General features: G+C 37.8%; 3 protein-coding genes across 4 annotated transcripts in view; all 3 read left to right on the forward strand.

The window, feature by feature from the left end:
- The window catches only part of LOC113111206 (phosphatidylinositol 4-phosphate 3-kinase C2 domain-containing subunit beta-like), a 45539-nt gene extending 32883 nt beyond the window's left edge, over nt 1-12656 (forward strand). The window contains exons 16-33 of the mRNA XM_026275754.1: nt 869-1057; nt 1862-1955; nt 2090-2184; nt 3150-3330; nt 4026-4133; nt 4225-4317; nt 4414-4543; nt 4747-4883; nt 5114-5283; nt 5496-5652; nt 5822-5931; nt 6134-6335; nt 6418-6542; nt 7081-7198; nt 8135-8231; nt 9289-9395; nt 9490-9618; nt 10650-12656. Coding sequence (XP_026131539.1) covers nt 869-1057; nt 1862-1955; nt 2090-2184; nt 3150-3330; nt 4026-4133; nt 4225-4317; nt 4414-4543; nt 4747-4883; nt 5114-5283; nt 5496-5652; nt 5822-5931; nt 6134-6335; nt 6418-6542; nt 7081-7198; nt 8135-8231; nt 9289-9395; nt 9490-9618; nt 10650-10841 — 2434 coding nt within the window. The 3' untranslated portion in view covers nt 10842-12656. The remainder of the gene's footprint in view (nt 1-868; nt 1058-1861; nt 1956-2089; nt 2185-3149; nt 3331-4025; nt 4134-4224; nt 4318-4413; nt 4544-4746; nt 4884-5113; nt 5284-5495; nt 5653-5821; nt 5932-6133; nt 6336-6417; nt 6543-7080; nt 7199-8134; nt 8232-9288; nt 9396-9489; nt 9619-10649) is intronic.
- Nucleotides 12657-13734: 1078 nt separating this feature from the next.
- Nucleotides 13735-19237, forward strand: LOC113111207 (protein phosphatase 1 regulatory subunit 15B-like). Of its 2 annotated transcripts, XM_026275756.1 has the most exons (3): nt 13735-14075; nt 14182-16378; nt 17904-19237. In XM_026275756.1, exons 2-3 carry the CDS (start codon nt 14645-14647, stop codon nt 18093-18095), a joined length of 1926 nt encoding a protein of 641 aa, XP_026131541.1. In that variant the 5' UTR covers nt 13735-14075; nt 14182-14644; the 3' UTR covers nt 18096-19237. The 2 variants fall into 2 exon arrangements, with proteins under 2 accessions (XP_026131541.1, XP_026131540.1); XM_026275755.1 differs by having other exon boundaries at nt 13735-16378.
- A 3104-nt stretch (nt 19238-22341) lies between these two features.
- LOC113111208 (pleckstrin homology domain-containing family A member 6-like) overlaps nt 22342-26423 on the forward strand; it is an 88511-nt gene continuing 84429 nt past the window's right edge. The window contains exon 1 of the mRNA XM_026275761.1: nt 22342-22556. The gene's annotated coding sequence lies outside the window, so the exon portion shown is untranslated. The remainder of the gene's footprint in view (nt 22557-26423) is intronic.

Genomic DNA, 26423 nt, shown 5'->3' on the forward strand with positions numbered 1-26423 from the left:
TAGCGAAATACTAACAGCATCTAACTTGCAAGTTCGGAGTTGAACCTCATTTCTTTCAGGTCCATCAGTTGTCTCCAGTGATTAAAAGCAGTGCCGATGTTTACTCTGGTATTCTTATCGGATTTGATTTGTGATTCCGAGCGCGGTTGTTTCCCTGTAGCGGGTGTTGGTCTCTTGCCAAGGGCTTCAGCTATCCTTCAGCTCTCTTCTCTGAACTGAAAGTAGTGGGCTGTACTTTCCACACGATTGACATCAGGTTCAGGTACGCCCTGCGAGTTATTCGTGTATTGCAGGTTGGCTGGTGGTTATGTTGCCCGCATACTGCCTCCCACGGCCGGAACTGGTATTACAACACCTGTCGGGCCGGGGCTAGTAATGCTAATGCTAATTAAGGTTGATATCTCAGCAGCACTATAACTTGACATTTTTTTTAATGACATCATCGCCCTTATTTCTTCTCATTCTTTTGATACGTGTAGGTCATGTTATGGATATTTTTACCTCAATTTCTGCATATGGCACCTTTAAATGCATTTTGCATTTATTCTGTATTGTAATATAATGTTAGGCATGTCAGTTGATGGCACTTGGCATGTACAATGTTGTAAGATGAAGAAAAATGGATATTTAAATAAATTGTATGTGTATATATATATATATATATATATGCATATCTATTGACTCAAGATTACAAATAATTTTTTATATATTTGTATAAAATACATATACAATATCTATTTATTTTCTTTATATAAATGTATATAAACTATATAATTTATTGTTTAAATATTTGCTTTAGTAGTTCAGAGTGGTGTACACATTTGTTTACTCTTTGTGCTCACTTTTTATTGTTGATCCATTCATCTAGGTTGACTCCAGAGGACCGGCGTCTTTTGTGGGAGAAGCGGTATTTCTGCCACGTGGAAGCCAGTCGTCTGCCACTGGTCCTGGCCAGCGCGCCCAGCTGGGAGTGGGCATGTCTGCCGGACATCTATGCCCTGCTCCGCCAGTGGGGATGCATGAACCACCTGGACACCCTCGGCCTGCTGAACGCCACGTGAGTGTTAGGGTAACCGTGGCAGCAGCTCGCTTCATTGTTTAGCTGGAGGCTAAGCAGAGCTTGACTGTCTTTCAGCGGTTGGTAGTCAGACTGATCTGAGCAGACCATGAAGAATTGACCTTTTAGATTTGTCCAGAAGAGCACATGTGGACTGCAGATATCCAGTGGCTACTCTCAACATTTACTGACATGGTTTTAAAGCTTTGTTATTGTTAAAAATCAGATGGGCTTATCCAAAAACCACCAGGAAGTTCTACTAGCTCTAACATGGTTGAACAAGATTGGGTAGTCCACCAAAAACTGAAAATTCTGTCTTTTACATCCACTTATGTCATTCCAGACCTGACTTTATCTTTCTGTGGAACATAAGAGGTTATTTTGATGATTGTTGGTAACTAAGCAGTTTCGGTTCCCATCGACTTCCATTGTATTTTTTGCTGATACAATGAAAGTCAATGGGAAGAGAAACTGTTACCAACATTATTCCAGATATCATCTTTTAGGTTTAGCAGAAGAAAGTCCCTTGACATTGATTTAACCACTTGGTAGCATAACTGATAAACCACCAAAACCAGTTTAAACTGGATATTGACCATAAATGATCAACAGGAAACCATGTAAAACCGTCAACCGTTTGGAAGAGTCCCAGATATTTTCCATATCAATTTTCTAGATGCATTTTATAGTGGCTACATAAGCCAAAAAAGCACCATAAAAGAACACCTTATTAAAAAAATAAAAATAAAAAAATAACACACAAGAAAAGTCATTTTTGATTTCATGGTTACTTTAATGTCCCAGGTTTCCAGATCAGGAGTGCAGACGGACCGCGGTACAATGGATGGACTCAATCTCTGATCCTGAGCTTTTGGATTTCCTTCCTCAGTTAGTGCAGGTAACAAAGGCCTTGTATCTCACTTCCTTCCATGCTCTTACTCTATTCCATCCTTTCCCATTGACCTTGATCTATATCCTGTCTTTTTTACCCGTCCCTTTTGTTTTCTCACCCACCCCATCCTCTTTGTTCAGGCGCTGAAGTACGAGTGTTATCTGGACAGCCACCTGGTGCGTTTTCTGCTGAGGAGGGCCATCGGGGATGTGCGCATTGCTCACTACCTCTTCTGGTGTGTCCTCTACCCTTATACTTAAAATCCAATGAGATTTCTCACATTCAAGATATGTCTATATAAACTGATAAGATTTGATTCCTTAGAAAGCTAATAAGATTAACCTGTTATCACCATGAATGCATGATAATTTTCATACACGCAAGTCATGCACATGTCTGACTGAGCATCTGTGAAATCACCTTACAGCTCCACCTGCTGTCTAGATGAGGTCATTTTCTTTCTTGGATTATTCATAACCTTTAGGAATACGGTTGTATTTTACTTTTGCCAAAATTGTAAGAGAAAAAAAAATAGACTACGGTTTTATCCAGAGGTGTGCCTAACTGATTTATTTAAAATGTATCACCTGAATGTATATTAGATTTTTTTGTCTAGTGTACATCTGAAAAGTCTTTTTATAACCTTTAGTAATTGTTTACCTTGTATAATTTATTCAGAGATCGCCATTTAACATAGCCTTAGAACATTTATTATAAAAAATGACATTAGGATTTTGAATCTTGACTTTATATTCAGAAAAAATAAGATTTCTTTTACCCCTGCAAATAAAATACACATTCTCTTACTACCGTAACATTATTTAAAAAAAAGTATATTAATCTTTCACATCAAGTATTTATGCATCATGCTGTTTTTCCGCATGGTATATGTTGTACCGCCTTATAATTAACAGCTATAGCATTTTTTAATACATTTATATTAAATCAAATTTAAACATTTCTTACTAAGAAAGTAAAATACTGTAAATAGAATCATCATTTAAAAGTTAGAAAGTTAATACTAGATGCATCACAATTATAAGAAATGGGTGCTTAATTTCTTGAAAAATGTCACAATGCGAAACATTCTAAAGCTTCCTAATAGCAGATTACATGTTCCCTATGCGAAATAAGCAGTCTCGCTGTAAATTATAAAAGTCATAGGACTTAGTCAATGTTTGTTTGTCTGTCTCTTTGTAGGTTGCTGAAAGATACTCTTCAGGACTCTCAGTTTAGCGTGAGGTATCAGTATCTGCTGGCAGCTCTTCTCTGCTGTTCTGGTCGTGGTTTGAGGGATGAGTTTGATAGGCAATGCTGGCTGGTCAACATTCTGGCCAAAGTTGCCCAACGAGTTAGAGACTCTTCTCCTTCATCCAGACAGGTCAGCTTCACAATTCCTCATTTACACCTGCATTGTTATTTTAGTATTATTTATGTACTATTATAGTATTTTTATTTTTTAAGATCTTGAATTAGCTGTCTTTTTTTTTTTTTTTTCAGTTTTTTTCTTTTAATGTCATTTTATATGTGCTTTTTCTTTTTTCTTTTTTTTAGATTTTGGGTTCAGATTAAACCTTTGTTTTAATTTTATTACTTAATAAATTATAAATGTTTCTTTGACAACTAACTCAATTAAATATATTTTTTTTAATTAACTGAAATTAATTTTTAGTTTAGATTTGTTTAGTTAACAACAGCAGTAAACTATTTCAGAAAGTCTTATCAAGTGAACTCTGGGGAAAAATTGTAAGACTCCCCTTAATATCTGATCACAGGAAATGTGGTATTAAATGCATGTGGTATTAAAGCATAAAAGATGTCTCCTGTGATCATGTGACTACAATTAAATAGAGCCTTGGTGGTTTTCTGATAGTTACCTTAAAAACATAATTTAGTAAAAAGAGCTGGCTCTTTATTCCTCATTTGGTTGATGGCTCTAATGCTCCTACTATTTTTAGCTTGAAAGAACAGGTCTGTGCCAAAAAACTGATTGTTGATCCCTAAGGCGAAATGTAATGTTCTCCAGACAGCCTAGTCAGAGCATTAGTTGTGGTTTGTCTTTTGTCTGGTGTTCAGGCTATTCTCCGGGAGGGACTGGAGGAGGTCAAACAGTTCTTCTCGATCAACAGCACCTGTCGACTTCCCCTGAACCCGGGCCTGCTAGTCAAGGGCATCAACATACAGGTACGGGTTATGTCTCGAAATCAATGCAGAGCTCATTGTATTGTTCTTGTTGACACATTAGAAATGTATCTCTTGTTCTCTCTTCATGTAGTCTTGCTCCTACTTCAACTCTAATGCAGTGCCCCTCAAGCTCTCGTTCCAGAACCAGGATTCTTTAGGAGACAACATCAACGTCATCTTTAAGGTACTGCCTTCTCATGTTTTTGTACATTACGGATCATTGTTTCTGCACTGAAACAGTTTTTCAGATGTTGTCTTGGTCGTGGGTTTTCTCATTCAGTCTGGAGATGACCTGCGGCAGGACATGCTGACGCTCCAGATCATTCGGATCATGAATAAGATCTGGATCCAAGAGGGACTTGATATGAGGACGGTGATCTTCCGCTGCTTCTCTACTGGACGAGGCAGAGGTAAATGCCCATCTTCCAAATGTTAACTACAGTATTTGCCATCCTAGAATTCATTTTTTGTGTCATTTCCTACTTTGTATGTACTGTATATACCCCACTAGTATATAGACAATATCTAAACTTGAGATTGAATTGTACACAATTTGAATTTCTAAGGATATGAATGGAAGTAATTTTATAAAAACCTTTTTGCCCTTGTCTAGGCATGGTAGAGATGATTCCCAATGCAGAAACCCTGAGGAAGATCCAAGTTGAGCATGGAGTGACTGGTTCCTTCAAAGACCGGACTTTGGCAGACTGGCTGCAGAAACACAACCCCACAGAGGAGGAGTATGAGAAGGTACAGATGCCTCTGTAGTAGCATCACACTTAAACCATTATGTATGTACAAACTGTTTTTGCCATGACGTGAAAATGAGCCATGCCTGCTTAAGTTGCATTGGATTGCATCATGTTTGTTTTGCAGGTCCTAATGATATGAGATTTATTTTTGTATTTGGTGATTTATAGCTTTGCTGGCTAAAAGAGGTTAGTTATAAATAATTCTGTTGATTTGTTGTTTTTTCACAGGCAGTGGAAAACTTCATCTATTCGTGTGCTGGTTGTTGTGTGGCCACATACATTCTAGGAATCTGCGACCGCCACAATGACAACATCATGTTGAAGACCAGCGGACACATGTTCCATATTGACTTCGGCAAGTTCCTGGGGCACGCACAGATGTTTGGCAACATCAAACGGTAGGAAGCACAAAAAGGACTTGAAAAATAATTCCTCTGCCACAGATTTCGATCTCTGCAACAGTTTTTGTCTCAGAACAATGTAGATGACCTACAACAACCTGTTTCATATTGCTTCTCTACAAAGGAGCAGAAGAATGTTTTTTAGCTTAATCAGATCTGGGGTGTTGGTGGTAAATGTTAACACAAATTTTAATCTTTTGTTTTTCTAGGGACCGGGCTCCTTTTGTGTTTACATCTGACATGGCGTATGTCATCAATGGAGGTGACAAGCCATCCAGCCGTTTCCATGACTTTGTAGACTTGTGTTGTGAGGCCTACAATCTGATTAGGAAACATGCACATTTATTTCTCAACCTGCTTGGCCTGGTGAGTTCACAGATAACACCAGATACTTTTCTTAATTTTACTTTTAGGATGTATCCACAGAGTTGAGGTTAATTAATGTTCTCTGGCTTGCTTTATTGTTTGCCTATTATTTGAATTGTATTGTGTATCCTTCTGCTCTGACATTGTAACCTTATGGGTTTGTGTGCAGATGCTCTCCAGTGGGATCCCAGAGTTGTCTGATGTGGATGATCTGAAATATGTTTATGATGCTCTGAGACCACACGAATCAGAAGCAGATGCCACCATGCACTTCACCAGGTGAGAACTTGGAGACTTTGTCCCATTTGCTCTTGATGTCTGTCATTTTAAAGAAACCGTAGAGTGTTGCCTTTGGTGCCAGTAAGCAAGGAACACCTTTGCAACCAATCAGAACATCCTAGCAATTATAGCTGTCAACAGTTATTGTCCTTCAAATCCATCTGTTTTTTGGGTGTCACCTTAATCTTATCCCTTGTTCTAGGCTCATTGAGTCCAGTCTTGGCAGTGTGGCTACTAAGCTCAACTTCTTCATCCATAACCTGGCCCAAATGAAGTTTGCATCCTCTGAGGAGTGTCCCGTTCTGTCATTTGCTCCACGCGTCTACACTCTAAAGAGTGATGGTGCTATTCGCAGCCTGTTTGTTAGCAGACATACCAAAACCTATACTCCAAGCAAAGGCTATGTAAGTCTGCTGCGTTAAGTGCATTTTAGCCCAAATCCATTTATATGCATCTCGGTGTTTATGTATTTTTCCTTTCATGCAGTCTTATGTTGTGAAAGTGGAGCGGGAAGGTCAACTGGGGTCAACTTTAGTCCAAAGGACATTTGAGGAATTCCATGAACTTCACAGTAAACTGCAGCTCATCTTCCCTTCTTCAAAACTACCCAGGTACAGTGTTGAAACCTGACAGAATTGTGAATTATATCAAATCAGCAGCTCAATGAACACACATCAGACATACGCCTTGACCTTAAAGGGATGGTTCACCCCGAAATAAAAATAGTCATTTATTCATCCTCAAGTGGTTTCAAATCTGTATAAGTTTCTTTGTTCTGTTGAAACCGAAACCTGCAGTAGTTTTCACTACAGTTAGGACTTTTTCTTTATATTATTATTATTATTATTATTATTATTATTATTATTATTATTAAGAAAAAGTCCTAACTGTAGTGAAAACTACTGCAGGTTTCTGTTATCAGTGGATATATTTAGTCTAAAAGATAAGTAATGAAAGCTGGTCATTGTACATTTCTTCCCAGTACTGTTTGTATCAATGTATTGAGCAACAGTAATATTCAACCAGCCAATTATTGCAAAATAAACCCCTTCAGGGTCATGTAGGTATGGCTAAGTGGCAATACATAAGCCACATGAAGCAGTGCTCTTCGTGTAATTACATACCTCTCTAAATGTAATGTTCCCACAGCTTCCCCAGCCGCTTTGTGATTGGCCGGTCTCGAGGCGAGGCCCTGGCAGACAGGAGAAAAGAGGAGCTAAATGGTTATGTTTGGCACTTGATCCATGTAGCTCAAGAGGTGGCACAGGTAACATTTGAGCCCCGCTTACATCATTGGTCTTTATATATAATTCTTGCTTTTATAATCAATGTACATTTCGAGGATCAAACGTTTGGGGTTGGTATGATTGACAAAACGTATTTCATGTTCACTAAGCATTTATTTGATAAAAATACAGTAAATGCTGTAATCTTAAGTAACTTTATTTTAATATTTTAAAACGTAGTTTATTCATGTGATGGTAAAGCTGAATTTTCAGCAGCCATCACTTCAATCTTCAGTCACATAATCCTTCTTAAATCATTCTAATATGCTGATTCGCTGCTTAAGAAACATTTTATTATTATTTATTATTGCAGTTGTGCTGCCTAATATTTTTGTCGACACTTAAAAAAATTTTTTATTCATGATTTGATGAATTGAAAGTTTAAAAACAACCACATTTCTTTGAAATATATATTTTTTTTTTTTTTTACTTTTTTTATCTTTTTAATTTGTTGCATCCGTGAAGAATAAAATTCTTACCCCAAGCTTTACAACAGTAGTGCAATTGAAAATAAGTTAACTTTTTTTTTTATACTGTGAAGAGCAAGATTATTCACTAACCACACCACCATCTTTTGATTTCTGAATAATTATAATAGTCAATAGAATTTGTACAGCTTGCACTAATTAATGTGAGTGGTTTCAGTTTGACTGGCATGCTTCTTGGAAATTGTTCATGTTCTGTGAAAACAGACATGTTGTCTGTAAACAGTCCACCCACAGGCATATATCAGTATTTAGGCAGGACTGGCACTGCCAGTTGCCAAACGATGAACACTTCCACTTTCTCTCCTCTGTGCTGTACATTTAAGAATGCAACCAGATCGCATGGCATTCCTACTATTACCGTGACTGTACACCAGCTTATTTTAGTGCCTTGCTTATGATCTAACGTAACATAACCCTCTCCTTTTTCAGTGTGATCTGATCTACACTTTCTTTCACCCTCTACCAAGAGATGAACGGACAGGAAGTGTAGGAACTGTTGTTAATACTCTCCATAATAAACCAGCAGGTATGCTTTTTTTCCTTGTTTGTCTTATACACACCCACATACACTTATTATGAATCATTCACCTTGCACATGCTTGCATATGGGGTGTATTCAAAGGTCATGCAGTTCAGCCGGTCATCACTGCAAATCAGCATGAGTTTGTGTAAGGAAATTGTTTATGGGCCAATCAGCTGTAGTCTATGTGACCATGTCTGTGACTAAGTGATACACCCAGTACATGGTCAGAGTTTTATCTTTAACTACTAGTGCAATGTGCCTGCAATCACACAACATAAGCCACTGACATGTGAATATGTGCAGGAGTTCTATAACTAGGGTCCAAGAAAAATAGAATAAAAATGTATGTAAAAAAATGAATTCTGTTTTCTACATATTGGTCAGAAATTAAGAGATGAATGTATTTAATTCGATTGACGGCACTAGTTTTATATTTGCACTTTCGACAAAGTTGTGCTGCACTGAAAAAAAATACATTGAAAAAATTTGGACTTACAAATAATTACAAAGAAATGGCAAGTAACGCACTGAATTAAACGTTCAACTATTTTTGTAAATATTTATTTTTTAAACTGTCAAACAAGTGAATATTTTCCAGTTGTTATTTTAATCCGTATTCTTTTGGGTAGAATTTTTTTTTTTTTTGTAAACCACATGCTTTCTTTTAAAATGTCAGTGTTTTCTCACGTAGTATAGATGGGAGTGTTAATATGTAAATATACTGTATAACTGCCTTTATAATTTTGGAAGGTAGTCCCTTGCAAGTGGATCATCTTACTTGGTCTATGGCATCAAACATTTTGTAAACACGTCCATAGTTCATTCCCCGAGAGTTTATCACAAATAGTTACAAATTAAATGTCATCATGAGTATAAGCTGCTTTGTGGCAGCTGTTGTGGTCACGTTATCTGATTCGTGATAAAGGTCTCTGTTCAACAGGTTCATGTCTTGTCAGTCTGAGATCTGGAGATCCAATTAAATTATGACTCCCCTTTAGTGTACCTTGCAAGTCAGATAAACACACACGTGTCGACACTAAACCCAGTTCCTCTTTTCCAGATGTGTCCTGGGCTCCTGTGCCCGGTACAGTGGCAGGTGAAGTGAAGCTCTCAATTCTGTACAAGAGTGACAAGCTTTTCATTATGGTGATGCACATAAGAGGTTTGGTGAGTGTTTGACGTTACTCATAAGTTCATAATGCATGTAAAAAAAAAAAAAGTTGAGTTAGCTCTGACCAATGTGTTATGGACATTTCTGCAGCAATCCTTGCAGGACGGAACAGATCCTGATCCATACGTCAAATTGTACCTCCTCCCAGACCCTCAGAAAACTAGCAAAAGGAAGACCAAGGCAGCCCGGCGAACATGCAACCCCACTTATAATGAGATGGTGAGAAAACAATACCTTTAGACGGTACTAGATTTTTAAGAGTTGGGCTCCGAAAGTAAAGTTCTCTTCATAGGTTTTTTTTTTAATGATTTTTTAAATGTATTTGTTTATTTTTTTGTCATTTGCAATGTTTCCCAGAAGAACCATTAAAAGATTAGTTCACTTCCAGAACAAAAAATTAAAGATGTAATCAATCTGTTCATGTCTTTCTTTCTTCAGTCCAAAAGAAATTTAAATTTGAGGAAAACATTACAGATTTTTTGGTACAGACTTCAGTGGTAGCCAATGGGTTGAAAGTCTAAACTGCCATTTCAGTGCAGCTTCAAAGCACTCTTTGTGATCCCAGCAGAGGAGTAATGGTCATCGAAACGATTGGTCATTCTTGAAAAAAAAAATGTATTTATATACTTGTATATATTTTTTTAACCACAAATGCTTGTCTTGCACTAGGTCTAAGCATGCTTCATGCATTGCATAATCGCATTCAAAAAGTCATGCACGGTACGTTCTTTGTCTGTGTACTTCGATTTAAAAGGGTAGGGTAAAAAGGTAGGATGAAAAAGTAATCTAATTTTCTCCAATTTACAAAATCATCTGACATCAATGTTTGACCTTTTTTGTAAAGAGTGTTTGACTTTCTTTGCACGCTCGCTTTGTAAACACTGGGTCGGTGCTTTTCTCCTGCATCAAGCATGACCTTTCTGATGTAACAACATAATACGTGAGATCGAGCTAGTGCAGGATGAGCATTTGTGGTTAAATAGTATATAAAGTTACTTTCTTTTTTTTAGAAAATGAGTTTCTTGGCTGGTCAGCCCTTAGAAGCTGCATTGTAATTTGGACCTTCAACCCACTGGCCAGCATTTAAAAAAAAAAAAGGAAAACTCCTCAATTTCCTCAAAAACCTTAATTTCTTTTTGACTGAGGACAAAGACTTTAAAATCCCTATGGGGAAGAAAGCAGGCAGGCATGTTGCACATTATTTGAATGATGATTCTTGACTGACATCACTTCGTCTTTTCTTTTGGCAGCTGGTGTATAACAAGATTCCACGTGGTGATTTGCAGCAGAGAACCGTTCACCTGCGGGTACTGAGCGAGGGTGCATTCTGGGAGAACACCTTGCTGGGTGAAACCATCATCCAACTGAAGGACCTCACCCCGGGCCATCGCTGGGTTGGCTGGCACCAGCTTGGTGCTAGAGGCTCTGACATAAACCGCTAAGACTTGTGCTGAAGTGAAGGATTCTGCTTGTGTCCTTCGATGTGCATGTGTTTGTGTCTGTCTTTGCTTATGGGTCGGGAGTTGGAGATGCCCAGCTGCTCAGAAGGCTGTTTCCCCCAGTGGGGGTTTGTGTTTGCTGATTCTCCAGGAGACGTGTAGACTCGGTGATGGAGTGTTATCACTTGATACTGTTCTGGTGGGGTACTGTGCACCACGTGAACCAGATTCTGGATTTATAAAAATGTTTCTTGGTGGACAAAAACCATTTGGTGACACAAGGATTGGTAGAAAGAATATATAAAGAATAAATGACATCCATGCGCCATATTTTGGGGGGGATTTCTGGAAAATTGCTGTCCATGAAACTTCTAAGCCCCATTTTGTCTTTTTGAGAATGCTAATGGAAATTTAAGTTATTTTCTTTTTAAGATGTTTCTCTATTGCGGCTCAATTTTGAGCTATGTTGTGTCTTGTGACATTGGTTATGTCTCTTTGTATCAGATTTTGCAGAGGTTTACCTAGGACTTTGAAGTGAGGGACGCTTTTGTACTGTAAAGTTGGGTAATTTCACATTGGCTGTGGCATATACCTGATCATGAAAAAGGGATGAACACTTGAGTCTTTGGCTTGAAATTGTGAAATTAACTTGGTGTTAATGTTTCTTTTCAAAATGATGGCACACAATTTTATATGCAGGAAAGACTTTTGAAGTGACTTGACTTCATTGTCAGTGATTTTTGCCTTGTTGAAATCTAAACATAACTCACAGGGAAATTTCTGTTTGAAAAAGTTGATTTGCATGCTGTGAAATTCGCTACTGGATAAATATTGAATTTTTGCATTTGTTTGTCAAGTACATTGACCTCACGTTTTTTCCAAGTTTTATTGGTTAACTTTTTTTTTTTAAAAGGGGAAAGAAATTTAAGCTTTAGACTGTAGTTCTGTCAGTATTTCCATTCCTCATTTGTATGTAAAACTGCATGTAAATGAAATGCTAAACATACCACAGTAGCTTGTTTTTTCAATTTGTGCTTAAAGCTTTTGCTTTACGATTTGCTTTACTTTGCACTTAGTTTGATTTTGAGAAGAACAACCTTATAGCACACAGAAAGGGAAAATTAAGTAATTGGAAGTTACATTTATATTTAAACTTACTTGTGTCCAATGATGTTTGTGTATTTTTAAAAAAAAATTACAAATGAAAATAATAGGAAAACTACGAAGAAAACTGAACTGTTCCATTCTTAACATATCTTTAAATCAGTAACCAACAAGTTGAAAGTGCAACCCTGTATGTCGAGGTGCTCTAAAAATCCAGTAGCCTTAAGAAAACTCTGGTATTGTTATCCAGGTCAAGCAGTACGTGTTCTGTAACTTTTTCTAACCAGACAAACCAGCTCCACTTCAGATATGAAGTACATTTTCTAAAATATTGATCCCCCACCTCCCCTACCAGAAGGCACTACTGTGTGATGTTTAACCATGGGAAATGATTGTATGATTGCATGCCAACCAATAACAGAAAGCTGTGTGTTTTAGAAAAGCTATCTTTTTGTTGTGTATGTGCATAAGAGTTTGGATTTAAAGGTATAGAATTTATATAACATCTGTGACCCTTGTTTTAATTCATAAAGGGTATGTGGGAATAAAATCAATGGGGTTGGCATATTGTAAATGCTTTGTGATTTATGGATTGTAAATGGGCTTTATTCCATTCTGTTCATTTTTAGACTAAAGGTTTAATGTGTTTCTTCTAATTTCAAATCATGTTTTCAACTTTATTTGCACTTAATAAATGCACAGGGAAACTGACCTGACACTGAGTTGTTCTTAACTTGCTACACGTTTTCCTTTGAACCACAAACCTGTACAAAGATGGTACAAGGATCAATGCCAAATGATGAAACTTGAGTAAATCTCAGTTGTGCATGACTGACCCCAACAATATGCTTTACTGAGACACCAGTGTCTTTATCCCATATGCTGTTTTGGCTGTCATCACACTGAGGTAAGAATTACATCAGACTGGGATTTATCATAAAGGCTTTAATTGCCTGTCTGAACAGTCTATGTTCTTTCACATTACTCATTGATCCGATACTCCTCTAGAGAATTTTTATGAGTTAATGTATCAAATTAAGACATTCCACTGAGACTGTTTAATCAGGACAGCCTTGGAATAAAATTCAGCTCTTTTTCCAAGTAAAACTGATTGAAAAAATCAATAGAGTACAGGGCCCGTATTCACAAAACATTTTATCTTACCACTAAGAGTTCTCTTAAATACCAGTAAAAACTTTTTAGCCAAGAGCTTTCTCTTAAAACCTATTCACAAAGCTGCTGAGATTAACTTTTTCTAAGGAATTGGGAGAAATCTTAAGCTAAGGGTAAGGGCATGGTTGACTTCATTGCTATGGATGATGTCAGCATGCTTACTAAATATGCACACAGTGATTGGCTGTTAGGGGAGTAGTCTCTGTCAGAGATTTATTCATAGAATTATTTTAGAGCATATGTTATGTTGCCAAATTGAAATAAAGGTTTAAAAATAAAAATGTTAATTGCCACATTGGAATATGGAATATGATTTTAGCAAGCACAGTCAATTCTTCATGAAGCATTACTACTGTGCCTGAGGGATTCTGCACAGGCAGTTTCTCCAAAAAAGGCTTTGCACCAAGGCACAAATGGATCTGTCAAATTCATACTGAGCATCTCAAAGGACTTAGACTAGATAAGTCAAAACGACTAGAAGAAAGCTCAAACAGATTTAGAAGATGGATCTATGTATGTATTGCCTGGACATCCTGTGACATGCACAGAACATCTTATATAACCAAGTTCCACGTGAGATATAAATTTTACCACAGTCCCTTACAGCGCACTAGCGCTACTGAAGTTTACAGACGCTCCCTTACAGCTTTTCTGATGAAATCTCTCTCCGCTTTAGCTCCGTGGCTAGCGAGCGAAACGGCGACGTCAACGAGTCTGAAAACCAAGTATTAATTTTTTTTAAACGACTTAAAAGTGAAACCGATTTGCCCGTAAATCTAAATCGATTACTCTGACTCGATTCTGATGGTACAGCCGCTTTCTCCCGTACAACTCACAGTATTTTCTTCCGAAAACGCGGCAGCTGGGCTCGATTGAGGTGACAGAAGACAGTTGAAGAAGAACCGACGCTCGTTTCCCTTCAGACGTCAAAATGGCTTTTGTTTCAAGCTTTCAATTGGAGTATACCAGCCTTTCTTACTCTTACACCACCTCAAAATGCCTTTCCATTCATTCTGCTGTTTCTACAACCCCTTCAAACCGAAATAAGTTGTCTTATTTTCCTCAGGACGGCACAGTTGGCGTTAATACTGCGGTCAATATGGACGCTGAAGCTAATTGCACGAGCCGGGTCGGACACAACACAGCCTGAACGATATGGACACTTTCATTTACCCCGGAGAATATTTATGTTTACTCATGGATGGTATTAAGGGCTGAAAGGAATGAGAAACGGAGTGTTTTACTTTTTTAGTAGCTAACATTTAGCCATACATTAAAGCTTGATACTAGCTGCGTTAGCCAGCTAAGGCCATATTTAGGTTTTATTAAAAATTGTTGTGCATTATCAGTAACATCTAGAGACACTGAAACCTAACATTCTAAACTCCATCACTTTTATGCAAATATAGTCTAAATGGTGTGTTTCAAGGAGCGGCCACGTATAAAGGAAGTAACCAACGTTAAGTCCGTAATGTACCGTTTTTTATTTTCGTTTATGTAGTTCAACACATTTCATATTTTTCAGAAGTATGAGCACACATGGACCCTTTTCTCCAGTGGACACGCGGTCCGCGCGTGACAGTGACGAGGGCCCTGACAGCTCGTGGATAAGCGTCTTCTCTCTAGTTTCAAGGCCTGCGTGGGCGCTCTTTCAAAGGTATTTCCCCGGAAAAACGCAAACAGCATTTGAAATGAATTCAAGTCTAGATCGTGGAAATGCTCTGGCACCTCTGAAAGTGGCATACTTCAAGGGCCAGCATCAAAACGCACCTGGCGCGTCCTCTGGAGACCCAGGGTCTCTTTCCTGTTTTACACACGACTCGTTGAGTGAACTGGGAATTCAGAGTACCACCCAGAAAGATTTTATTCTTCAAGAGCAAGCGTCGGTCGGATACATAAGAACGGCGAGAAACGTAATCACCCAGGTGTTACAGAACACGCAGGAAAAAAGGCACGCGAAACCGGAAAACGGATGCGAGTTGAGCCGGGATACGCTGTCCGTGCGAACCCCAAACAGCTGGCGGTGGGGCGGATTTTTGGAGGCCGATGACAGACCTCCGAGCTGGCTGCTAAACGTAGCACAAAGCAGAAAAGAGACTGATACGAGCTGGAAGCATTGTGGAGAACATCACAGTGTCGGCTATTGTCAAAGCGATGATGGGTGGTCAATGCACAGCGAAAGCGCTGGACACTTGTGCTCTAAAGAGCTAGCCCACAATGTAAGCCTGCTCAAAGCAGAATCCCTCCCAAACTCATACCAGCTTCCACTAGATGTTGAGCAGCAACTACTGGTTTGTAGTAGTGCCTACAATGAGGTGGTAATTGTGACTCCAGACCAAGATAATGGCTATTCCAGCTGGGAGGAAGAACACTCAAATAATAAGCTTCACATGAAGCTGCTTTCCCAAGAACAGGAGGTGTCGGAAAAAGCCAGCACTGTTGCCTCAGCGGACGGCTCATCTCAGACTAACACTACAGGGAGCGAGTTCCATAGTGAACCAATCACTAGTGAGGTTGAAATTAAGGAAAGCGAGGAGGACGATTTAAAAAAGAAAGCAGAAAGCATTCCAGCTGCTGAAAACGTTGCCTTTTTGGCTGCTCCTCAATGTCAAAACAAGGTCATCGCTTACATCATGGGCAGTCCTTGTAGTGGCGAATCCGAATCGGAGGATGATGGCGATTGGGACAGTAATGACGATGATGGCTTTGACAGCGAAGGCTCATCCCATTTCTCAGATTCTGAGGACCTAGATGACAGCGACGATGAATCTGAGGAAAGTTCAGATGGAGAGGAGGCCGACTCTGAGACTGAGAGGATGTGGAATTCTCTGTGCCAAAACGGAGATCCTTATAACCCGAGGAACTTCACAGCTCCCATAAGGACTGCCTCCAAGCCAAACCCTGCGACTACAGACTCTTCGGTCTCAGAGTCTCCGTCAGTGCATATGTCCACCCCGCTTTCACCTCCTCCATCATCACCCTCACTCTCAGAGAATGAGTCCAGCGAAGACACCTGCGAGATGGACGAGGAAGAGAATCAGAGATTGTGGAACTCTTTCAGCTGCGCAGCAGATCCTTACAGCCTCTTCAACTTCCAGGCCCCAGTACAGACTAGAAAAACCCCCAAAGGGTGCTGGAAGGAGAAAGTGCCTGGAACGCCTCACTACAGGAGAGAGGAGGCTGAGGAGAGGCTAGACAGTGGATTCTCCGAGATTTCCTCTGTGCCATGCTCAAGCAGTGCCATGGCTGTTCAGCTGAAGAAGGTTTGTATAACATTGACCTTAATTAATGCATTAACACATTCCAGTCTAAAACTACTTGCACAATTATCTTTCTGAATGTTTTGTTTGTTTACAAGGTGTGCCATAGTGAGGTAGACTTAAGAACACCTTTATTATGTCTGTAATGGCAGAATGAATCGGATGGAGTCAGTTACTCCTTCTTTGTCTCGTGCAGTTGTCATTAGTCTAGCTACAAACTATAAGTTAAGTTTTGTCCGCTTTGTTTAAAATCATAGCAAATACTTTTTCAGAAACTGGTTTAGTTAATTTTTAAGGGACCGGGCAAGCAATTTCCTTAGGAAAATCAATTTTAAACAGCCAACATGCTCTTTTTAATATTTAACATGGTTGTTTTAGATAAGATAAGAATTTATTGAACATTGGAGGAAATTAAGGTGTTCGTAGCAGTGGCACATGGGAACAAATTAATATTAGAAACTGGTACTTTAAAAAAAAATAATTAATACTTTTATTAAACAAGGATGCGTTTAATTGATAGTGTCAGACAGTAAATACATTTATAATGTTACAGAAGATTTCTATATCAAATGCTGTTCTTTTGAACTTTTCTACTCATCAAAGTAAATTATCAGGACATTTTTAATTTTTTTGCTTATGAATTACAGCTAATTATAGTGTAAAGTTGAATAACTGAATAATAGTAAAGTAAAAGAATACAGATAAATTTGGGCTTTTGTATAATTAGAATAATGGTTAATGGCCTTAGATCTTCATCAGTCCAACAACAGTGCATTTTAAATGCGTAATAATAATCTTTTATTCTATATGATGACTGGCAGCAACAGTTAATCTTCTTTTTCGGTGCCATTCTGCCTTATTTCCGTTGTTTGACAATATGGCAGGATTGGCCAGCTTGAGAAAATGATGTAAAACCATGCAATATCATATTTTTACTTTTTTTTTTCTTTTTTTATACCCTGTCTGTGATGTTCTGTTGCAATGGTTCCATTTTGCTGTCTCTAGGGAGACTAAGTTTGTGCTCTGCCCATTTCTCATTATCACTTTATAGCGTGCTGCATTTCGTGACATTTTTCATCACACTGGCCAGGGTCATTAGATCTGGTCCGAGTTGATGGCACTCCCAACCACTCCGATGCCTTATGAGCAATCATATACTCACTCACACATTACACATCAACAGTTTAGAGGAAATCACGTTACTTAGCAACAGTGAAGTCTGAAAGGGGAGGAGAAAAAAGAGCATTGGGTGTTAATTTCGCTGTGAATCCATTGTACAGCAAGGATGAGATGGCCTGCCATGTTCATTTACAGTTCTGAGCTTGAAAGGGCCTTTTTGCTTTAATTAGAATTATTGCTTTATTTTATTAGTTACTTTCACTCCTTTGATTGCTTTTAAGAATGCCAGGTTTTAATAATGCAGAATGCACTGCCCATATAATAACATGTATGTATATGTATAATCTGTAATAACTTGATGAACAGTAGACTGAAAACTTTTTTAATTTTTTATATATTCCTTTCACAGGTGACATTTGTTGAAGAGGTTGAGGTGTTCTATGCCAACAGCGATGAGGACCGCCATGGACCCTGGGAGGAAATCGCCCGGGACCGCTGTCGTTTCCAACGCCGTGTTCAGGAAGTGGAAGAAACTATCAGCTACTGCCTTTCTCCAACTTTCCGTCTGGACATTTTTCAAAGACTAAACAATACTAGCTAATTAAAAGCCTTGTTTGACAGAAAGTGTAAACAATGAATAAGAATGAATATATATCAATAGTTTAATTCAGGTCATCCGGAGGCCCTTCAATGTTCAAAGGGCTCACAAGTCACTAATCAAAGGAATTCTGTAGTTCCTGACAGGGAAGGTCACCTCACTAGAGTATGCTAATATGTTTTGTGCTGAGTGTTGTGTGGATTCTGAAAATATGCATTTTGTTTTATATTTTTGCCACATGTCACGCTGTCCTTTTTAGCCCTTAATACAAAATTTAGATTTTATGCAGAAAAACAAAGGGGACCTACATGTCATGTCCTTTAAATTGCAGGATTCCCACTCATGCTTATTGGAGGATTGCTTTAGTGATTTATATGATTTGGTTAGTGATGCATGAACAGTACGCAAAAGTGCACTAACTTAACCCCATGAAGCAACACTAAATTGACATTCATCTTTCTCTTAGAACTGCATTGCAAAAGTATTCTGGAGGGGAAATGAAGTGTTAGCTTCCCAATCCCTGTTGTTTTCAACTCACAGGCCTTCATATTAACCCCTCGTGTTGTAACCTCAAAGCCAAAGATAACATACTTCTGCTCTACAAAGGATCATAAAGCCAGGTCTCAGTGTTTGATGCCACAGGGGTGCAGTATGTGAACGATTCCCCAGAGTAATCACTCTCATTACCCACATTAAACCTAGTGGTATTTTGCTGGAGCTGAGCAATGCTTATATCAATGTCTGTTCCTGTGTTAGATATATGGGTGTGGGCATTAGTGCAATGTATTTGCATGATCCTAAATAGAAAGATGTTCTTTTCCCTATCACTATTTTTGGACACAACCATGTATGGAAATCACTGTCGCGTAACAGGGTTTTTCTCTGTGCTTTGGACTGTGACGGCTGTGACAAACATGGTAAATTCTTGACTATAAAGTTAAAATGCAGGGACAAGATGCACGTTTTTGATTTGAACTATAATATGCTTGATGTTGAAGCATAAAGGTAATTTGTTAATCAGTATAATTAACAAATGCATTTTATTTTTGTAATACATTTGACCAGTTATGCATCTGTAATGGCATTTGTGATGAAACATTCTAGTCCTAATTTAATTAAAATTCAATAAAAAGAATTGCAGGAAAGTTGACTTGTGCACTTTTTAAATCGTTTTATAGAGTATCTTTTTTATTTTTTATTAAAGGATAGCATAATCAATATATGAGGATATTATATACAGTACAGAGAGAGAGAGAATAATCTGTTTTCAAGAGAAAACATTTGTACAACACTATATCCCACAATGCTATGTGCTTGACCTTCCATTCTCTGTAATGCATGATGATCTGGAAGTCATTTAAATTTGACTCGAATACTGTAAGCCTATCGTCTACTCTTCATTTTATGAGTCTGCCACATGTTAAAGTATTTTATACAAGATTTTATTTATATATATATATATATATATATATATGTTGTTTTTTTATGCAACCATGTGACAAAAGTAGCACACTTCTGTTTAAAGAGGATCGATATTGTCTACTGTCTACGTTTTATGTACTAAACATAGTAAGCAGTATATAGTGCACAGGATCGTAAGTAGTACATCACTTATGAATATACTGTGCAGTGTGCACTATATCTGCCTAGTATTCCAATCTCAGGACTGAGGCCTGGTCAGTGGATTGTTCTCAACGGAATAAGACGCCACAGTCTCAGAATCATCTGACAGCTGATTCTGATTCCTCGGTTGAACAGCTTGGTGTGTTGTCATCTCAGTCTTGTCAGGATTTTTTCAAGATAAGTCATTCATAATCAATCACTTTTGCATTTTATATTTGTTTTATACTTGAACCTATATCATTTTCAGCTTTTCCTGTGTGTGATATTTCTTTGTATTTCGGTGAGCACGTGTGATTTATGTTTGATAAAGTGAAGGAAGCAGTTGCAGTTTATATTAGTTTTACATTGGTTTGTTAATGAGAAGCGTGGTAGAGTAACCTGGAGCGTGCAGTAGAATTTAGGATTATAATGTGAAAGTAACAGGAATAAAACATGCATACATGCACGGGTCTGCTATTTTAGTATGAGCGGATGATGGATTTGGTGTGTATTCATTTGAAAAATATTGTAAATACCTGTACGTCCAAGGATAAACCAAACTGAAATGTCCTCGGGGGCTTTTTCCATTGAGAAAGACATCTTCATACATTTAGGAACACTATAAAACATTAAATGTGACATGATAATCCAAATATTTTGTATAGCAGCATGCACGGTTTAAATATATCTGTTCTGTTCATCTATTTTAAACGGACCAAACAGGTTCCTTGTTCAAACAGGAGCATTTTCCTCCAATTCCTATTTAGAACAGCGAAACTACTGTGTCAATATTTACATTTTGTACCTTTGCTTATATATTTTATCGGGCTATGTATTTTACCTGGATTGTTTAAGTCACTGAATGTTTAGAGAGAAGGACAGGGAAGTATGCACCTAATTTATTTAGAATAAATAAACACCAGGCTAAAAGAAGAGAAATATTTTAATATTCACGTTCGATTATTTCTTAAATAGTCAGTAGGGGGCGCTGTGTGTATCGTGTCATTAGGGAGCGCAGTAAACCACAGCGTGTCACTAGAGGGCGCTGTATACCATTATTATAAATCAATGAGCGATGAAAGTGGTTTCTTTAAAACAAGATGCAGCAAAGGACTACATTTATAGTAGATTATTTTTGAACAAACAGTTGTTGCTGTTTTTGAAGGTTTATTAAACAATATGTTATCTAAACTATCAATCATTATACTTAAACACTAAATTCCTACTGGAATAAGACAAAAAAAATATCATAGATTCCTTCAGAATCACACTTGCTTTAAGTGCTTAGTCCTCTCTGGCTTGAAAGAAGCAGCATACAGTAGGCCTACAATGCATGGTAATTGCAGTAATCTTTTGTTTTGATATAGGCATGTGGACAATGTGAACAGCTGTCTGATGTGTGTTTATAGGCATGACTCTGCAGTGTGTCTGCTACTGTTGTGAGTTATGGAATGTGATGTATTAGACTAGATTAAATCCAGCTGTAGATTCAGCAGCTGAAATGCCACTGACACTGAGCACACTGTGCTCAAGAAACATTTCTTATAGATGGAAGAAAATAGATAGATGGATGGATGGATGTAGATCCTATGTTTACCCAAGCTTGAATTACCATTTCTATTTAATATACTTTTAAAGTGTAATCTATTCCTGTGATGTCAAAGCAGTATTTTCAGCAGTTTTTAGCATCACATTATCCTTCAGAAATCCTTCTAATATGCTGATTTGGTGCTTACAAATTCAAGTTTATTCTTCTTCTTATTATTGCCAAAACAGTTTTGGTACTAACTTGTTTGTTTATTTTGTTAAATGTAAAAAAATGTTTTTAACATTGACGCATCAAGAAAAAAAAAGATTATTTGATGAATGGAAGATTATTGATGAAAAGAACAGCAATTATTTGACAAATCTTTGTGTGTGTGTGTGTGTGTGTGTGTGTGTGTGTGTGTGTGTGTGTGTGTGTGGTTGTGTGTGATTTCTATATTCTGATTTATATGGGCAATGTGATACTATCTACACTTTACAAAAAATATTTAAAAATGCATTTGTTATTTTTAAGATAGTTATTCTGAATATTTTATGAACTGAATAAAATGTTTCTAACTTGTTCATTTATCACCACAAAACCATTAAAAAAACAGAAGGCAAAAAAGTGATTAATAATGTACAATATGTATGTATGTATGTATGTGTGTATATATATAAAATGTATATGTGTGTGTGTGCACGCGTGCCTATGCATGTAGTTTAGTTTATAAAGGGTTAATCCATAGCTCTAAACCGGAAACACTCATGTCATTGGTGGGCTTCTTGCCTGGGGGTGGGATATGAGAGATAATGGTTTCATTTCTCCCTCTTTCTTTAATTAAATGGAAAAAAACAGCAGCTGTGATGGTGCCACCCACCGTTCTGCTCTGCACTGTACCCATCAACATAATGGTCCCCTATCCATCTCTCTCTTTCTCTCCCCCTCCTTCAGTTTCCTACTAGAGTTGACTGACAGCTCAGAGCGAGTCATGTGACACTTAAATACCCAGGGATTTTCAGGGAGCATGCTCCATAGTGTCCCTCCTCCCCTCTTTCCTCCATTTCTCCGGTGCGCTTGTCACTCCCTCCTTTATCCATCCTTTCCTGAAAGGGGGATGCTGTTATTGTAGCATCTCGCCGTGACTGCCTGCACCAGCTAGTCTTGTTGCTGTTGTCAGTAGCGCTGCATATAAAGGACGTTCATTTATTCATTTTTTTTTCTTTGCTTACAAGTGATTCATGATTTCGTATTTTTAATATTGTAATTAATATTTATCATTATATGTATATTTTATTTTGCGGACATATCAACAATATCCGAACAAGCTTGCACTGGTAAGTCCTCATGTTTGTGTATGTGTTTATTCCCCCATGGTTTTACTTTTTTTTTATGCTATTAAAAAATTTAGCAATTTTACGACTGTTTTGCCGTAACATTTGTTTGACATTTGTTTGAGTGTTTTCACACACTTATGATTAATTGATGTGAGAAGCTTTTAAGTGAATATTTTATAGCCGTGGAACAAAATACATGGACGGAACATCTTGTCCAGCATGCTGAATGTTTGATCTGGTTGGTCCTCAGCGGGAACATGCATCATTTTTGGGGTGTTGTCCGTGATTACAGATGCTGGGGTCCCACCAGATGGGCTTCGAGCCTGTTTGTCCCCCCCAGAGTGCCGCCACCTGCCTGTCTTTCGTTCTCTTTTGCCTCTACACGTCTCTTTTTGCTACTCTGTCAGTGCCGGGTTTGTTCTAATCAAGTGGTGTCCCGCATGCAGAGTATCCCAGCAAATCTGAAAGAGCGCGAGCTTTGCCAAGCCAGAGCTTTTTTCGGATGTACCGCACTTAGACTGAGAGGATAAACTCAATTGACTTCAACAGGCTTCCTGTTTGGCGTCTGGTTGTGTAATGGATTTCTCCTGGTGGGGGTGTGCGGTCTTGATATGGATAAATGTTGCTCGTCTCTAAATATGATTTTCATATTAAGCATTAATTGAATATAAAGTCGTGTTTGGCTCCTAAAACCGTCAGAATCTGGAGTTTTCTTAGATTAAATGGATTTGTGACATGCTTTAATGAGGGAGAGTGTGTATGTACATTTTTACAGAAAAGGGATGAATGCATTTTTTTGCCCCTAAAAAGATGCATCTGTTGTGGAAGCACACTAGCTCTCTGTCCTAGTGTATCTGTTTATGTTGCCACTCTCTTTCTGTTCTGTTTATCTGCCGTGCGATTGGTTTGTGCAAAGGAAATGCATTTTTGTCTCTGTTTCTCATTGGGTGGAGCATGTAGGATCTATGCTGATGGCTGGTAACGCTGGTTGTGGTTTGTGTGAAGCCTGCTCTGTCAGAAAAGGAGGGAAATGTGTGTGTACATGTGCATCTCTGTTGTCCCAGTCTCTTGTATGCGTCAGCTTCACTCTTTGATGCAGTGCTGATACTGTGAACACCCAGAGCGAATACTGAGTGTAGTGATGGAATGCGGTACTTCTAGAACAAGCTGCTGGAGAACCCTGTCCTGCACATTTTGAGGCATTCTTAAAGGGACTGAAACTAAACAAAAAGATATTTTGAAGAATATGCTGGTTGCTCATGTTCATTTAATGAGTGAAGGACTCGCGCTTTCAAGTTCCAAAATTACACTATAAAAAAGCAGTCCATATGACTCATGTATCACAAGTATATTCAAAAAACCATTTGAAAGTCATAATTCACTGAAAAAATTGACAAATTGTGGCAAAATAATAACCCAAGAAAGCAAGATGCAAATTTTAAAACATCTTTAAGTCAGCTGTTTTGGAATAAATATAAATATTGAATGATTTTTTTTTTCTTCTCTGCACTGGTTTAAAAGGGGAGAATTCTGTAAAACAGAAATTCTGTAAATATCAAGATTTTTCAGGCAAAACATCACACAAAATAGGTGTTAAAAAGCGAAACAAAACAAAAATAGACATAAATAGATTGTATTTAATTCACTTTCTGCAATGATTTAAAAGGGAAAGGTTTTAAATACATGTGTAAATGTGTAGCTGAATTCATTATGAAATGCCATGCCAGCCAAAACGTTTGTTCTAATTGTTTGCAAAATGGGAAGTGCATATTACAAAAAATATACTGTAGTAGATTCATAATTTCATATCTAGGTTCAGTGACTAAATTGTTTGTTACTTGGATCTTATGTCTTTAGCTGTTGGCTCAATTGTTCTGCCGTTTACTTTTTAAGCACTGTGCAAAATCAACGGGCCCTATCATACACCTGGCTCAATGTGGAGCAAGTAGTTTCAGCCAGACGCAGTTCTCATTTTGCCATCCTGTGCCGTGTTGTTTAAATAGCTAATGCATTTTCCAGTCGTTAAACTATCAAAAGTGAATTCAGACATGCCCTGAGTGCACCTGTGCCGTGCATTTAGACCATGCTCTTAGATTGCTAAAATAAGGCCCCAAGTCTAAGCACTTAACATAAACAGCAGCAGATAGATCATATTTATTACTTGAAATCATCTAGCACTGTTATTGCGTTCATGGTGCTTCAGTGTTCATGGGGGTGGTGTTATCTTTCAGCACATGCTTTAGCGAATGTAATTAGGGATGGAAAAGTGCACAGCACTTAGCAAGATAGTCTCCATCATTGTCATTCAGAGTGGATTACATTGAGCCAGACAGTGTAGGAGGAGAGGTGTTGTGCTGGAGAGAGAGCCCGGCATTAAAGAGTTAATCTGCTCACTCATCACCTTTATTAGGGGGGTTTCCTCACCCAAAGGCAGCCCATTAAATATACAGTAGGCCCACAAGGTATTTGAACACTTAAGCCACATTTAAAGATGTATATGAATATCAATCTAACTATACAGTTAAACTATAACAAATAAAGCTGGAATAAATTAGAAATATAAATGTTTCAGATAGTTCAACTTAAAAAAGTACATAAATGACTAAAACTTTTCTTTTTAAACAAATATTAATAAATACTATCATTGTGTAGAAATAATATTAAAATAAAACTAATCCAACTGGTATTTATTTTGAAGAAAGCTGAAATAAAAGAAGCTTAAGTTGAAGTGGTAAATTTACTAAAAGTTAAACAGACTAATATTATAATGAAAACTGAAAATATAAAAAAAAAAACAGTATCGAAATGTTAATAAATACTATATTAGCACATAAATGTTACTAAAATAAGAGATTTACAATGAAGAAACTTAAAATAAGCTTAGGTTGATGTAAATAAAATAAAAATTAAAGATAAATAATAGAAAATGACAAAAAGCACAAAACCTAAACTAATATTAAAATGAAAACTGGCATTTATTTTAAAGAAATATAAACATACAAACACACTTTTCGAGCAAAACATCTAAAATAAATTAGTTTGTTAGGTTTAAAAAAAACAATTAGAAAACAAATAGAAAACAGTGAATGCATATGTTACTTGTATATTTTAATTATTGCACAGAGAGCCACATTTGAATAAGTGGGAAAAGAAAGGAAAGATGAAGTGAAAGAGTGAGACATGACAGATAGAGATTGTTTGGAATCAGGTGCATTTATTTCCCTAGGGCTCAATGATTCTTTCAATGCACCCAGAACCTGTTTACTCTGGATTGCATTTATCTTGCATAGAAATAGGTACTAATGCATATTTTATAAACGCAGTGGACATCTGAGCATGGTGGCTCATACATGAGACAGATTGCTTCTGTCTTTGGCCCGTTTAGCACTGGGGACCAGGTGGCCTGCCAAAAGATTTGCCAAACCCACAACAGATCGCGCTCAACTGGATCTTAACCCTTTTAACTCCCATCGCTGTCTACTCCACACCAATAGGAAATGACTGGCACCATCCAAGGGTGTTAATCCCTATTTGGATCATGCGGTGGTTGTTTCACCTACACTGGACGGTTTGGCGAATCAGCTGACCAGCCTTGACCAATCAGTCAGTTGCAGTGTGCATGTGAATCTGACTGACGGACCTCCAGACAGTGACACTCTGGACCACAGGAGTATGGTAGTATGGCAATGATAGCCCAAGTGTGACAAGCTGTTCAACCGGAATGATTGAACTATTCAGCTGGAATTAAACTATTCAACTGAATGATTCTGCTACAGCAGATAATAATGCGTATCAGTCTTCAACCAAGACCCTGGTAGAGCTTATCATCCCATTCAATTCTTTACAGAGCTGAAAACAGATCGAAAA

This window comes from Carassius auratus, chromosome 11 (genome assembly GCF_003368295.1).
Source record: "Carassius auratus strain Wakin chromosome 11, ASM336829v1, whole genome shotgun sequence".
NCBI classification, from domain to species: domain Eukaryota; kingdom Metazoa; phylum Chordata; class Actinopteri; order Cypriniformes; family Cyprinidae; genus Carassius; species Carassius auratus.

Coding starts and splice junctions, on each gene's coding strand:
- LOC113111207 (XM_026275755.1), top strand. CDS start 14,645: ATGAGCACACATGGACCCTTTTCTCCAGTGGACACGCGGTCCGCGCGT. Junction 16,379..17,903: donor TGGCTGTTCAGCTGAAGAAG/GTTTGTATAACA, acceptor TTCCTTTCACAG/GTGACATTTGTTGAAGAGGT.